This window comes from Chionomys nivalis, chromosome X (assembly GCF_950005125.1).
Source record: "Chionomys nivalis chromosome X, mChiNiv1.1, whole genome shotgun sequence".
Taxonomy (NCBI): Eukaryota; Metazoa; Chordata; class Mammalia; order Rodentia; family Cricetidae; genus Chionomys; species Chionomys nivalis.
The window spans coordinates 100,826,734-100,842,595 of NC_080112.1; the positions used below are offsets into that span (position 1 = coordinate 100,826,734).

At 40.7% G+C, this 15,862-nt stretch overlaps 1 protein-coding gene across 2 annotated transcripts; it reads left to right on the plus strand.

Annotated features, from left to right (window-relative positions):
• The first annotated feature begins 6,729 nt into the window (after positions 1–6,729).
• On the plus strand, positions 6,730–13,723 carry Tspan6 (tetraspanin 6). Of its 2 annotated transcripts, none has more exons than XM_057759710.1 (8): positions 6,730–6,887; positions 7,779–7,967; positions 8,278–8,352; positions 9,159–9,257; positions 9,661–9,795; positions 10,146–10,229; positions 11,960–12,066; positions 12,762–13,723. In XM_057759710.1, the coding sequence occupies exons 1-7, from the start codon at positions 6,801–6,803 to the stop codon at positions 12,026–12,028; spliced, it is 738 nt and encodes a 245-aa protein (XP_057615693.1). In that variant the 5' UTR covers positions 6,730–6,800; the 3' UTR covers positions 12,029–12,066; positions 12,762–13,723. The 2 variants fall into 2 exon arrangements, with proteins under 2 accessions (XP_057615693.1, XP_057615692.1); XM_057759709.1 differs by lacking the exon at positions 6,730–6,887 and adding an exon at positions 7,286–7,296 and having other exon boundaries at positions 12,762–13,721.
• Positions 13,724–15,862: the final 2,139 nt, after the last annotated feature.

Consider the following 15,862-nt stretch of genomic DNA (forward strand, 5'->3'; position numbering starts at 1 on the left):
CCACCTTACACCCTTTATCTAATCACAGTTAACATTTCTATCTCTTGAAAATTCAGTTTAGATGGATCTGGTAGTATAGACCTAAAATTCCAGCACTTGGGAGGCTGAAGCAGAGGAACTGTAAATTCCGGATTAGCCTAAACTGCAGAATAAGTCCCAGGATATCCTGGGATATCAGAAAGAAACCAGCAGTTTCTGTGAGACGCTGTCTTTCAGATGTGACATTGCTATTGTACTCATGAATTCACAGCAGCAGTGGCTGCATGCATAAGACCTATATCCCATCAAGGGAGGGAAGGGGATTGTCAGATACCCCCACCCCCAAAGAGTGTTAATGGCTCCTGGGGAGGAAAGTCATATTCTCCGATGGTGCAGCCACTCGTGAGTTGCCTCATTCAATAGTATCTTCCCACTCTTGCTCATGTTGGCAACCCCAATTCAACGCACGCGCACACACACACACACACACACACACACACACACACACACACACACAAAACCCATGAAAGTAGAGTAGGGACTTTTGGGAACAAAAAGGAATTTGGTGTCATTTGGTGTCTGGTGAGGTGCTAAGAGAGGGTTATATGATCAAAGTGCATCCCTTTCTTTTAAAAAATAACAATAACAACAACTCGGTTTTCCTTTTGGAGAATTTTAAACATGAGCTCTATATTTACATTAATTTCCATGCCTCCCTTCCCTCTTTTGAACGCCTTCTACATCCTCAAGCCCAAGTGTGCAGCCCCAAATATGTGCATATAAGAACACCACTAAATGGGTTCTGTAGGTTTTATGTAAATATTTCATGTGTGTAACAAAATAAATTTTTATGTCTGTATATAATTGTGAAATAATCAGTATTCTTTTTTGGTTTATTTTCGAAACAGGGTTATTCTGTGTAGTCCTGGCTGTCCTGGACTTCACTCCGTAGCCCAGGCTGGCCTCAAACTCAGAGCCCGGCCTGCCTCTGCCTCCTAAGTGATGAGACTAAAGGCATGCACCACCACACTTGACTAAAAATTAGTATTCTTTCACCAAGAAAAAAAAATCAGTCGTTGTAGGTGAAAAAATTGCTCTGTGTGTATAAGTGCATTTATAACATCTTGATTATCAAGGGAAGAATGGGTCCATAATTTTACAAAGTTCAATAGTAAGCCTGAAATCTATTTTATTTCCAAATTACCAGTTACATATGTGTATTGGATATCTACCATGGGTTCAAAAGTGTGACACTATATAAAAATGTAAAAGAGCTGATTGTGCCTCATTATTTAATAAAATTTTCAAGTATCTAAAGTGAAAGGGTGGTGGGCAGAATGGTGGATAAAGCACATAAAGTCCCTGATATCTTGATATTCATTTTTAATTAGTTCAAAAATATATATTGAACATCTACTATGTACCTTATATTGCTTTAGTCACTTGAAAGGCTTCAGTGAACAAAAGTAGAAAAAATCACAACAAGCAAAAATGTGCTTATGACCACTGAATATGTTCAGGAAATCTTGGTTGCTCAGATCAAATAAGGTTAGCATCAGTGGCACAGTGTTGAGCAAGGAATGCGGTTCCTTTGGCCATATAGAACTTGCATTCAGTTCCCAGAGAATTTATGTGAGCATAGGAGAGAAGGATGGCTCAGACAACTGGAAAACAATACACCAATAGCAATAAAATACGAAAAGTTATAGTGCAGTCTCTATGGACTCTAGGAGGAGGCCAGAGGAAGGGGGTGGGGTGGAAAGAATTAGGCATCTCTATTCTCAGGCAAAAGAAATAACATAAACTGAGCTTTCACCGATAGGCTGTGGAGACTGGTTAGTGAGATGGTTCAGGGGAGTCACAGTAAACAAATAAATAAATAAACAAGGGTCAGAATATCCTAAGTCATGATTAGGAAAAGTGAATATATGAACTCTCTCTCTCTCTCTCTCCTCTCTCTCTCTGTCTCTCTGTCTCTCTGTCTCTCTCTCTCTCTCTCTTTCCGTCATGGGTGGGAAAAGGCAAAATAAATTTTTGCCAGGTTGTTGGCTTTCCTAAAATAACTCCTTCACTGGCACCGGCTCTGGCTCTGACTTGGCCTTGGCCTAGGGAACAGTCATTCCTCGACATGGCAGGACACATCATACCATGGCACATCATACTGTCCCTTTACAAGCAAGCCCACATCTGTCTTCAGCCTAGACTGGGGCATTTCATCCACATCTGTCTTCAGCCTAGACTGGGGCATTCATCTCATTACTCTTTGCTCCCAGCACACTGGGATTTGAGTCCTTTCTTTGACACATCTGTGAACTTGTACAGACAAAATGCCTTCACAAATCCCTCCCTCTTTTCTTGGCCATCTGAAAGCCTCATCTCCTGAGAGGTCCCAGCTCAATCAGTCAGAGGGAGTTTCCTTCCCTTCTTTTGCCTCCCACAGCAGTTTGCATGCATCTTAATTACTGCATACACATCACCCCTATTGCCATTGTTCTTGACTTCTGTCTGACCCCTAATAGACTGTGAGGGCCTAGTGTGCCAGGTTCTTAGCTCCACTCTTCTTTATGTTTCTAGCTCCCAATAGAGAGCCTGACATAGGTTAGGATGAGAATGTTCCAGAAGGCCTCATGAAAGTAAGGGCATATGTGTGGGGACAGCATTCCTGTGAAGCACAAGGATGAGAATGACGTGCCTCACCCAGAACAGCTGGGGGTACACACACACACACACACACACACACACACACACACACTTCTGCAGCGCCTACTTTGTGTGGAAAATACTATGCTAGATACTTTGGAGTAAACAGTTAAACAAAACCACTTCGTTGTGTTTGGTTGGAACGATAAGATGAGAATATAGACAAAGCACATGCTAGAGTTATTAAAGTTCAGGATCACTTTCAACTTAAGAATGTTAATATGGACAGGGCAGTGGTGGTACACTCCTTTAATCTCAGCATGCAGGAGACAGAGGCAGGTGGATCTCTGTGAGTTCAAAGCCAGCCTGATCTGTAGAATGAGTTCCAGGACAGCCAAGGCTACAGTGAGAAACCCTGTCTCACAAAAACAAACAAACAAACAAACCAAAACAACCCCCCCAAAAAAAACCAAAACAAAACAAAAAGAATGTTGACATGGCCAGGGTGGTGGTGGTGGTGTGGCTGGCAGGGGGCAATGATGGGGTAGCGAGGGGTCGGGCAGGAGTTAATGGAATTATAATGTATAAGATGGTATAACAGCCAATATTAAATTTTCAGAAAGCTTGGAGGTGTGTTTAAATTTTATCCCATGTGTTTAGCCAAGGGAAAGTGAAAGTATGTTAGAAAAAGGATAAGAAAGTAAAAATGCTAAGGTTATTATATGAATATGAAATAAAATATACTCCGACTTTTTACTGGTTTCAAAGACAGACTAGGAATGCTTGAAGACATTATGTAGCAGTTCAGATCAGTTCCCCTGTTTTGTGGCAGTGTAATACTAGAATGATTTAGACAGCTCTTATTTAATTTCAATAGTCAGCCCTTGAGTCTGTTACTTCTAGACCAGTCGTGATCTTATTGAGCCACGTGTTAAACAGGGATTGGCTGAAAACTGGATGAGGTCATCAATTAAGCATTATGTCCTAGGTGCTCAGAGGGTTTAAAAGGAGGTGCAGTGACCCTGGCCCACAGGCTCTTCTGTAGTGTCTGCACATCTAGATAGCAGGACATAGAGTAGGTGAGTATCTCTGATAACGGACTAGCGGTCTAAGTGAAGATCAGAATCTGGCTAGACTACAAGCACTAATGTTAGAGGCTTGGGATGTGAGAGGGAGAACATTGTTGCTGTTGGGGTGAAGAGTTAGGGTGGCAAGTTGGGATGAAGGTGGACTTTGAATGGAGGAAATAGCTTTACTGTTCAAAGGTTGGCAGGGAATAGGGAACAAAGCTTGTTCAGAAGATAATCCTATTGGGCTTGGTGTGCAACAGACATTTCATGTTGGCAAGGCAGTAGGGAATGAGTTAAGATTTTGTTTGAGTTTAATAGGGGTAAGGAATTGGGGTGCCATGGAGGACATCTGACTTAAGAGGGAGCTTTTATTTATAACGTTTCTCATGCCCGATGCCTGCCAAAGAAAACCATTTAAATCTAATCTTGAAGGTCTACAGGAATTTGATAGGAAAGAGACTCAAATCTCTATTAAATGCAACACAAGTAGCAAAATATTTAAGGAAAATATTTTCTTGGCATCAAGTATATTCTTCTTGCCCAAAATGCGGAGAAAATAACAGATTGAACTAGAAAAGAAAAGGGCTGGAGTCTGCCTTGCTGTTTGGAGACAGTGGTACTTACTAGGTAAGTGAGTGGACCGTTAGAGCAAAAGCAAAACCAAACCTTCCCCCTCTCCAAGAAAAAGGTAGAACTGGAGGCAGCAGGCCCTTCAGGGACTCTGTGGAGCGTCTATTTGTGATTCTAAAGTCTGAGTAGCAATGATCTTGGCTTCATCTGAGTCAAGAGAGCTGCTTGTTTTCACATTAGCCATGTCTCCTTTCAGAGAGTGCCCTGTGTCTGCTGAAGGAAGCAGAGGTATGTGGGGCTTGGTCTTAGGCAAGTTACTCAGTCTCTTTGAACCTGGGCTTTCAACTGTAAAACGAGGAGAGTGGTAGCTGAGCTCATAATAGGGAGTTTGTGTGGTAGGTAGGAGGATGCAGGTATCAAGGGCTTAGCAGCAGTGGTTGGTACATGGTGCTCAGTACTGCAGCCATTAATACTTGAAGGAATACGTTTATCTTATGGCCTAGAGAAGCATATGTTAAGCTGCTTTAGATGGGATTAACTGTCATTTTGGTTTTGGGTCCAGACAGTAGCCTAGGTTTTAACTAAACTGAACTTTAGGATTTGGTGGCACAGCAGGGAGAAAGTGGGTGTAGCGAGGCAGGAGGCACTGGTACAAGGTGTTGTGGCCATAGGAATATTTAATTTCCATGTCGGCTTTCAGTTTAGTTTGGCTTTGACTGTACTTCAAACAAAGCAGCGTTGTAAGTGGCAGAGGAAGGGAGAAGGAAAGTCAACACATTCTTGGAAATAAGATGTGCCTTTTAGATTGAGCTGGTTTGTTTTTGCTTCAGACACAAAAATATTACTTTGCTCTCAGGCTTACAATGAAAATCCCTCCTAGGCCACGGAACAAATCTAAACTTCAGAGGAAACTTTCTGTTTAGAATGACAAGGAGCTGGCAAAACTTCCTTTGATATTTGTTGTTTTTAATACAGGACTCCTCAGAGGAGGTCAGTTAGCTTAAGAAGGAAGCTTTAGATACACTTAGAGCCGGTTTCCCTCAGCTGCCACACTGTAGCTATGGTAAATGTATTTTAAAAACTGGATGTCTGCGACGTTTCCTGAGGACTTTACCTCAAAGTGCTTATAGGAGTATGTTCTCTCGCCTCCCTCCCCCCCTCACACACACTCTATTTTCCATGCATTTGTGTATTACACCTTTGCAATTTGGTGATAAAACTTAGCATAAACCCTGCCAATTAAGTAATTCGTTTTCCAAATGTTGCTTCCCGGGACTGCAGACGTCTGGTGGGATGTTACAGGAACTGGTCCTAGGTCAATATTTAAAGCACAGGAAAGTTCTGCATGGTCAAGTCAATGGAACTTTCTTGTTCTCTGTTTCTGTGGTGGCGTGTGTTCCAAGCAAAGTTTCAAGTACAAAAATTTGGGCATCCACTTGTCTTCCGTGAATATATAAGCTGGCTGTTAAGTCTGTGTTGAATATAAGGTATATTGCATAGAGACCAATATTGATAGCACACACTTAATCATCTCCGCCCTCAAAGAGCTTGCATTTTAATTAAGAAGCCGGTCCTCAATATGCATTCTGTCATATAACAATATAGATCAATATGTTCATAATACATAACACCAAAGCAAGTACCTTCACCCATGATTTAGCAGGAGAAAATAGCATATTTCATTCTTACATTTTAAATGTCTGGATATCCAATTATAAAACTTCACTGCTAGGTCTTACTGTATAGACAAAGGAATATATAAATTTGTATGATTGGTGTTTGTTTCAACTCAGATTTTCCAGAGATTACCATTTTCTCATGAAAGGGTATATTTTATGAAGGAAATAGGAATATATATCAATCAATACATTGCCACTGAGTCTTTGCATCCAAGAACAGTTCCCCCCTTCCCATTATTACTCTTCTCCGTTTCTTGAAAGAAAACACTAGGGAATGAATTAATGCATCAGTAAAAGGGGAGATCAGGGTGCCTATATGACTTTATTAATTCATTTGTATTTACGTGCATTTTATGTAAATGCTGTGAACTTGATTAGAAGAAAATATCCCTACCCTGTCATTCCCATGAGAAGTAAAAATCGTATCTAAGTGGAGGGTGATCTGATTTTTGTTTTTATTCTTTTCTTTTAGGACACTAGGGACCTGGGAGGCCGGACCCTCCAGCACTGCGGGCGGTGATAGACACTTAGGATGAAGTAAAAAAAAAAACAAAACAAAAAAAGAGGGGTGGGTGGGAGACGGGGAAGATTCCATGGGAGGAACAAAAAAATAAATGAAGCACGCTCCACTAGAACCTTTAGATACAGTTTTTAGTAACCTTCAGCAGGGGGCGCTCCGAAATTGTCGCGATCCGGACAGCCTCCTAGACTTGACCCTCTAGAAAATCGTAGTGTGTTTCCGGCTCTTCTCAGTTGCAGAGACTCGTAAGTTTTCGGCAGTTTCCGGGAAAACTCGGGAACTCCGGCGCCTGGCTGGCTCGAGAGATTGCACGGTGCGGAGGCGCAGGGTGTCGGGCTAGTTATGGCGTCCCCATCTCGGAGGCTGCAGACTAAACCAGTCATTACTTGTTTAAAAAGCGTTCTCTTGATCTACACTTTCATCTTTTGGGTGAGACACGGGAACGGCTGGGGAACCCTGGCTTAGGTGGTGGGTGTGACCCGGAGCAGAGAACCTCAGGTCTGGAATGGGATGAGATTTGGGCGGCTGTGGTTCAGGAGACCCTGGCGCTGGCGACGTGTGGCCTAGGCCATAGTGACGGGGTCTCCGAGATTGGAGCCGGGGCGTTGTAGTAGCATTGGTGCTGGGGTCTTGGTGTGAGATGCCTGGTTGAAGTGGGACCCAGATGTTTTAGGAGATTGAGGTCAGAGCGAGAGATGAAAAACGGAGTTAAGACCCTTAGAGCACAGGAGGTGTCCCTGAACCTCGGAGAGGAGAGGCTTCTCTCCTTCCCTTTGTGGGGTCTTTTGCATAATAATATCTCTCTTTTCATTGCTTCATAAGAGGGGAGTTTTCCACAGTAAGTATGGTGTGATTCGATTCCTGCCAGTCTATCCTTGGCTTTTCTTTTGTGTACCATCCCTTTGTATCCCCATCCCCGAATTGGGGATGGGGGATGCAAGAAGTTTCTGGAATCCAGAAACGCTTTTTACCCTCCCCCTTACAAGATGGCTTTCTTTCTCAGACTGGAATAAATTGCTTGAGGAAATTTTGATCTCTAGACACGTATGCCATGGGGTATGTGTTTTACACAGTAAAACAGATGGATTTATGCAATTTTGAGAAGATGCCTTGTCCACACGCTTCCTTTATTTGCAGAACCCTTTCCTACCTCGTCAGTACCTGGCTCCCCCACCCCCTTATCCTAGCCACCGTGCTGTGGCAACCAGACTGCTAAATTAATTCTCACATGCATTGTGTCTTAGACACTTCCTGAGTTTATGATAGAAGATACAAGCTTGCACAGTGTCTCATTGTTTCTTTCTCTGATTTCTCATGTAGATCACTGGTGTTATCCTTCTTGCCGTTGGCATATGGGGCAAGGTGAGCCTGGAAAATTATTTTTCCCTCTTAAATGAGAAGGCCACCAATGTCCCTTTTGTGCTCATTGGCACGGGCACTGTCATTATTCTCTTGGGCACCTTTGGTTGTTTTGCTACCTGTCGGGCCTCTGCATGGATGCTGAAACTGGTGAGTCCTTGGTTTCTTTAAACTAGTCTTGATTTCCCTAGAAAAGTCTTAGATGTTCTAGCCTTGTGTCTTCGTTTCTTAGAGCTAACCATAGCTTTTACACTTTTCCCCATTCCTTATGGAAGAAACTAACAGGCTTCCATATTTAAGTAGACTGCATATTTGATACTGCTTTCCTTGTTCTTTGCAACAAAAAACATCTGTTGAACTGGTTGCTCAGAATTCCAACCATCTCCCCCTTGTAGCTGCGATGAGTCTTATTTATACTGACTTGAACTTTATTTTTTTTTTTTTAATTTTTACCCCACAGTATGCGATGTTTCTGACCCTCGTTTTTTTGGTTGAACTAGTTGCTGCCATTGTAGGATTTGTGTTCAGACATGAGGTAAGCCCGACTTAGACAATCACACTGCATTCCAATTTATCCTCCTATCTCAGGTAGCCTAAGTAGCGCAGTTCGACAGCTTTCATTAATTTTAAAACCCCACTTCAAGCTCTATGTCAAGCTATGCTTTCAATCTGCATCAGAAAACAGTGAATTTCTAGTAAAAACTCTGACATACTTTTAATGTAAGTGAACATTCAAAAATTTGTAGGATGATAATCACTAGAAGAAAATGATACGGCAATCACATTAATTTCTAGTTGTAATTTGATGCATAAACACCTATTAAAGTGGAGCTTTCTAGCGTTACTGAGGGGAAAGTAAAATACAGCATTTATAACAAAATTAAGACCTTCTCATAAGTCACATTTTGAAAAGTTATAGTTAATGTAAATCATCAGAACATTAATAGTCATATATTAAAATCCAGGAGGCACAGCACTACTGAGAAGCTATTCATCAAGTAGGGAGGGTGTATTTGAGTGCCATTTGAACTGTTAGTGCAGTCTTCCAAAGGAAAAGTTTGCAACTTGATTCGATAGGCGTCAGACTTTTACATGGAGAAAGATATATGTACATGCTCTCACAGCACCTTGAACTTGTAGGTATTATATTATAACGTTTTGTTTAATAGCCCTTTCAGCCAAACTATATCCCTTAGGAGACCAGCTTGAACCATGGAAGTTCATTACCCCACACATCAAAGATAGAACCATTGGCCAGAGCTAAGAATTTCTTATTTGATAGAGAAATGCAAAGTAGTTTCTAGAATCTTTGTTTATTGGCCTTTCACTTTTCCATTACAGATCAAGAACAGCTTTAAAAGTAACTATGTAAACGCTCTGAAGGAGTACAACTCCACAAGGGATTATAGGAGCGAAGCCGTAGACAAGATCCAAAGTACGGTAAGTGGTTAGAGCTGGTGCACTTTCAGGAGCGAAGCACATTCTTTATTGCCTCACAGGAAAGGATGGAGCTGGGCTGCTAGGTGTTTCCTCCTATGGAAAAGTAGCTGTGTGCTGGTCTACCTACGTGTCCTTGTTCCCTTCTTCTCCACTTACATCATAGACAAATACTGTTAGTGCCAACTACAACAGTGCAGGAAAGCCAGTTGAAAACTTTCATGCTTATCATTGGAATCAAATGCTAGTCTCTTGGATATGAAGAAGAGAAATCGTTGAGAATATTAGTGTATTGCATATTGTTTTGGTCCCATAGTACAATAGAAGATGACAGAAGGTGAAATGTCTGGCTGCAAACCAGTAACATGAACGACTACAAATGCTTTTAACAATTTTTTTTTCTCAGTTGCATTGTTGTGGTGTCACCAACTCTGGAGATTGGGAAGATACTAATTATTATTCAGAAACAGGATTTCCCAAGAGCTGCTGTAAACTGGAAGGTTGTACTCCACAGAGAGACAAAGATAAAGTCAACAAAGAAGTAAGGACCCTCTTAGGACTTTTTATCTGATGGTATTTGAGGATTTAATGGGATACCAAATGGACACAAGTGTTAACTCGCATGAATATACTTACTCTGAAGTTTGTAGGGGAGCTGGTACTTCATTCCATACAACTAGGAAGTGAATGACCAATGCTTAATCCCGAAGGAGGAACTAGTTGCGACTGGGGGCTGATGCACAGGCTAGATTTCAGTACAATGAGAGTCAAAGGCTAGCAGCTGCCCAAGGCCATCTTCTGTGGATAGCTGAGTGATCAAAGCAGTAATTGCCCGGAAGAACAGCACAGCTTTTCTTGTTTTGTACTCAATGTCTTTTCCTCTGCCATTAGGGTTGTTTCATAAAGGTCATGACAATTATAGAATCAGAAATGGGAGTTGTTGCTGGAATTTCTTTTGGAGTTGCTTGCTTTCAGGTAAGTTTCCTTTGCTCTTTGGGAAATGTCTTATTCTTGTAGTTACAGGAGAAGGGATTTTTACTTTTTTTTGTTTTGTTTTGTTTTTTTGAGACAGAGTCACACAATGTAGTCCTAAGTGGCCTGGAACTCAAAATGTAAACCAGGCTGTCCTCGAACTTAAGAAGATCTAGCTGCCTCTCCCTCTCAAGGGATGTAATGAAAGGCATGTGCCAGCACACCCAGCTCGGTTTCACTGTTAAGACATGAAAGTTTTATTTCAGGGGACTGAACAGTGAGGGCAATGTAAGGGAAGTCTTATTTCTCACAAAGCAGTCAGTTATCCATCACAGGACAGCAACACTCTGGCTTATCTTTTGGTGACGTCATGGGACTTACTTTGGATGTATATTATTGATTTTGACTTGTAATTGAGCCTTTTAGTTTATTTTTTAAGTGGAGGGTTTTCTGACTCATGTTTTAAACAATTACAAATAAATCTAAATTTTAATTCCCATTGTCATAGCCAATCATGCCTTGAATCTATAAATGTAAGACTTAGAATTTAATCCTACCAGTAAGTATACAACATACATATATGCGTGTGTGTGTGTGGGGGGCTTAAACAAGAGTCTTAACCAATAGTATGCAAGCACTCTACTACTGAGCCACATCCCAGGTCCAGTACATATTATCTGAAAGCAGTTAACTGTGGGAAGACAGAATATTCTCATAGTTGGTCAAAAGATGAATTGTAGGAATCTTGGTTTTACTCTGTGGTCAATATTAGTCAGGGTTCTAAAACTTAATTTTAAAGTCTTTTTTCCTGGGCTACAACTGGCTGGCGGGTAGTAAATAGGTCCCACCAGTCTCCATTTCATATGTGCCTGATATCTAATTATGTTATAGACTGAATTTTTCCCGAGTTGTGCTGCTCAGTGTAGCATAAAAAGTTTGTGTGATTTGGAGTGAATTTTTAAAGCTTTTTTTTTTTTTAAGATTTTATTTATTATTATGTATACAGTATTCTGTACTGCATGTCTGCCTGCAGGCCAGAAGAGGGCACCAGATCTCATTACAGGTGGTTGTGAGCCACTATATGGTCGCTGGGAATTGAACTCAGGACCTCTGGGAGAGCAGCCAGTGCTCTTAACCACTGAGCCACCTCTCCAGCCCATTTTTAAAGCTTTTATTTGTTGTTTTTTACCTTAAGCATTATAGAAGTAAGACTAACAGGCTAGTTCCAATATATTTTTAAAGTCGCATTTCTTACTATCTAAATCTGCACCACTGGAAGAGCTACTAGCCACCTTCATTCTGAGGAGTAGATAATATTAAAACCCCAGTTGTTCTAACTTTGTTAAAGTCCTCTGCAGCCACAGAAGTCTAATGTCTGTTGTATTGAACAGCAGACGTACATCCAAGAAATTACTTGTTCACATTGGTTGGGATTTTACTTGATGTGTATTATAAACATTACCCTCATTTTCTTTTCAGTAGCTGACCCATGACTCTTGAATTTCCCTTTAGTGTTTGTTGTGAAGTTCTGGGTCATGGTTAGTAGTAAGGCATTTTAGATTCTTTGAATGTGACCTAGGCGCTGAAGAAGTAGCTAACTTCGTCATGTAGGGGAAACTCAAAGAAGAAAATCATTGATGAATTACAAATAAGATGAGGATACACTCATATCCTGAGCACTTTGATTTCTTTATATGTGTGTATTTTAAATTTTGTTCTTATTTTCTCTCCAGCTAATTGGAATCTTTCTCGCCTACTGCCTCTCTCGTGCCATAACAAATAATCAGTATGAAATAGTATAAGCAGTATACACGCGGGCTTATTCCTCTCCAACTTTAAGGTGTGTTCAGTTTGGTTCTTAACTCTGTTCATATTGATATTATGGTAGCTTGTGCGTAGGAATTATGAACTGTTTTCCAAGGTGTTCTCTAGTAGCTTGTTTAAGTCCTCTTGTTGCTGTGTAAGCACTGTATAGACAGGTCATGTTTCTGTCTGCAAGGCTGGTCTGAAAGTATTAGTTAATCCGTGCTTGCTTTTTTAAGCATTTGTTCAATAAAAGAACTTGTTGGATTTAAGTGCTCACCTCCACATGTCAACCTAAAGATCCCAAGAGGTCTCCTTTCTCACGTATTTTGACCTAGAGTGAGGAGAAACAAAGAATCTAACCATGAGCTTTAATTCATGAGGTGTTAGGGGAACTATGCCCTGCCTTTGACTAATGTTGGCATTGCCCCTAGATCCTAATTTTCATTTACCGTACAGTCTTAGCCAGTGCTTAAAGTGTTGCTTGGTAGAAAAATATTTCTGATAGACTAGATTTAGGTGAATTAAGTTCATCTGGCTTAAACCAGAAACCAGATATGGGGGCAGTTGTTACTGGTTGAATCAATATCTAGTGTGCCTGCCATATTTTAACTGGGAGCACATGGGGAGGTTGTCATTAGTGGGAATAGACCAGAATGTGGGGAAATGCAGGTGGTGAAATTTAGGTAATGACTAAATTAACCTTTCTTTCTTTAATTTTTGGATATTAAGGTTACCCTTGCGAGTTTTAATATTGCCTGGATGGAGACTGGAGAACTATACCAGGAGACTGATTCAATCAAGACATTTGTGTATTGTGTTCTATGTCCACTTTCTGTCCTATTCTTACACGCCTGGATCTGAACACTGGAAGAGCTAGTAAATTGTAACTGAAATAATGCCCCATGTTTCCCTTAATTTTTATTTCTCAGTGTGGTGGCTGTAAAACGTCCTGTGAATTTGCCATTTTGATACAGTGTTGATGGCAATTTAACCCCTATGAATTTGCCGTTGATGTAGTATGATAGAAAATTGGCTTCCCTGGGTGGGCCTCTTGTGAGTCAAGAATCTGTGGCTTGATTGTATAATCTGCACCAAGAAGGAAAATGTTTCATTAGTCTCTGTTGATAGAGTCATATTGTCTAATTTCTTTCCAGGTCGTCATCAGTAGTGCCCATCATTAGTATTCCTGGGGGTTGGTAAGCGTCTCAGGCTTTGAGTGCAAAGCACTAAGACTTCAGAGCCACTGCCCACATTCTGTGACCCATCAGCTTTCAGCACACAGTGTATGTATTTTTGTCTCCAAACTAAGGCATTTATACGGATTATACTTTGTTATTTGAAAGGTTATTATTACTTTAATGGTATCAGAACAGTTGTCTTTCCTTTATGAATTTAATGGAACTTATCTTGATTAACTTTAGCTAGGTTTTCCTTACCAAGCTGAAATAATAGTTCACATCAACTGTCACCATCTTGGTTAATTTTAATAGTGTTTGTTTTGGCTTGTATCCTTGATTAATAAATATAAACCCTTTACACAATAAACACTGCATTTCCTCTAAAAGAATTGTTCAAACTTTTATAAAATCTCCTAGAATGGTTGTTTTCCACTGAGAAAGAGAAGTCCCGCATTTTCACGTGTAGCCCCACTTTTAGGTTGGGGATGAAAGGTAAACCAAGGCCTTACGTCTGTTATTTAAAAAGGAGTACTGTCTAAAAATAGTATTTTCTATGATAAAATCACATTCCAAGTCATTAAATAAAGTGTACTTAGCATTTTCTTAAGAGATCAGACTTTTTTGGTGGTATAGTTTGCATTGGAAAGTTGCATAAGAAATCATGTAAGTTGTGTTATTAGAATAATGAAATTATTCTTTTTCTGAGTTTTTGTTTGTGTATCCAGTAGTGAACGCTGCTTCATCTCAGAGTCCCCAGATTCATGGTGATGAGTCAGTTATTCTCAATAAAATGGTCAAGAAACTATCCAGTTTATGATAAGGAAGGGGACCAGTTGGAGGGGAAGAGGGCACAAGAGAGGGTAATGGATGGGATATAATCTGAGTATATTATATACATGCATAAAAGTGTAATGAAAGGCTGAGGTCCAGGGCATTTGCCTAGCAGGCATGAGGCCCTAATTCTTAGTCGTGCAATAAAAAAAGAAAGAAGGAAAGAAAGAAAGAAAGAAAGAAAAAAGGAAAGAAAGAAAGAAAAAGAAAAACAAGACCAAAACAAGCTATGGTGCTGGAGAGCTAGTTCCGTTAAACTGCTTGCCTTGACTTCAAAGCACAAAGACCTGAGTTCTATCCCTGGGACCCACCTTAAAAGAGCCAGGTGTGGTGGTACATGCTTGTAATCCCAGTGTGGAGGGTGAAGACAAAAAGATCCTTGGGGCCTACTGGCCCCCCAGCCTCACCTACTTGGTGAGTTCCATGCCCATGGAACTCTGTCTCAAGAAATAAAAAAAGATGGCTGGCGCCTGACACTTGAGGTGTTAACGTGCATACTCCACCATGAGCGTATGTACATAAACACAAAATTTCATAATGAAACCCATTTGGGGGCCATTAGTAGATGCTAAAAACAACAAAAATGTGGTTAATGAACTTTCGGTAGTTGTGTTGAGATGCTTGAAGTTGTGTAAAAAGGGTATTCTTGAATTTTGGATATGTGTGCCTTTGGACATAAGAATGCTAGGAATACAAAGGCAGAGACACTCCCAATGCAATATCCGATTTCTAGGCATAGGGGTTAATGACGGTAAGTAAAAAAAGCATTGCAAGGGTCACCACAATAGTTTTTCAAAGACATTTTTATCTCCAAAAGTCTTTTAAGGTTTTCTTTAGTTTTTGTAAAAAGGTTTTTCTTTTCTCACTAAAAACAGCTGTAGGAAATTAAAATATGGGAAGCAGAAAAAGAAAAAAAAATACTACACCTCCCTGTCCACTTCTGAGTGGTTTGGTTAGTTTTCAGCTGGGCTCATTTTGGATGGCACAGTACACGAGGCCACTCATAAAGCTGCCATATGCCTGTGCACATTGGGCTGTAAACCTGCGCTTTAGTGATGCAGGGCAAGATTAGGCACTTGCCACTGGTGCCCCTTCTCTAGCTGACACCCGAAATAGTTCAGCGAATGAATTCTTTCTGTGACAATGGCCTGCATTTGAGTCTTCATAAAAAATTCTGTTGAAGCTGTGTTGTTGTACAAATCTGACAAACTTGTTTTTTCTCTATATCATACCCATATTTCAAACGACCATCTTTGGTGTGTTGAATGTATCCTGTGGGCCGCCTTCTTGTCAGGAATCAGATTCTGCACTGCACGGGGCTCTGAGCTCCAGTCGGAGACGAGAGCTCTCTGGGCATGTTTTCTGAAAATGGGGAATGCTTGGTTGTTGTAATAAGAGCGGCGGACTAAGTTCCTAGCACCCGGCCGCCCGCATGGCTAGCTTTATACCCGAAATAATTACACGGAAACTGTATTCTTTTAATCACTACCTGGCCCATTAGTTCCAACCTCTTATTGGCTAGCTCTTACATATTGATCTAACCCATTTCTAATATTCTGTGTAGCACCATGAGCTGGCTTACCAGGAAAGATCTTAACCTGCGTCTGTCTGGAGTGGGAGAATCATGGTGACTCCTGACTCGGCTTCTTTCTCCCAGCATTCTGTTCTGTTTACTCCACCCACCTAAGGGTTGGCCTATCAAATGGGCCTAGGCAGTTTCTTTATTTAACCAATGAAATTAACTCCTCCATCATTTCCCCTTTTTCTGTTTAAACAAAAAAGAAAGGCTTTCACTTTAACATAGTACGATTACATATAACA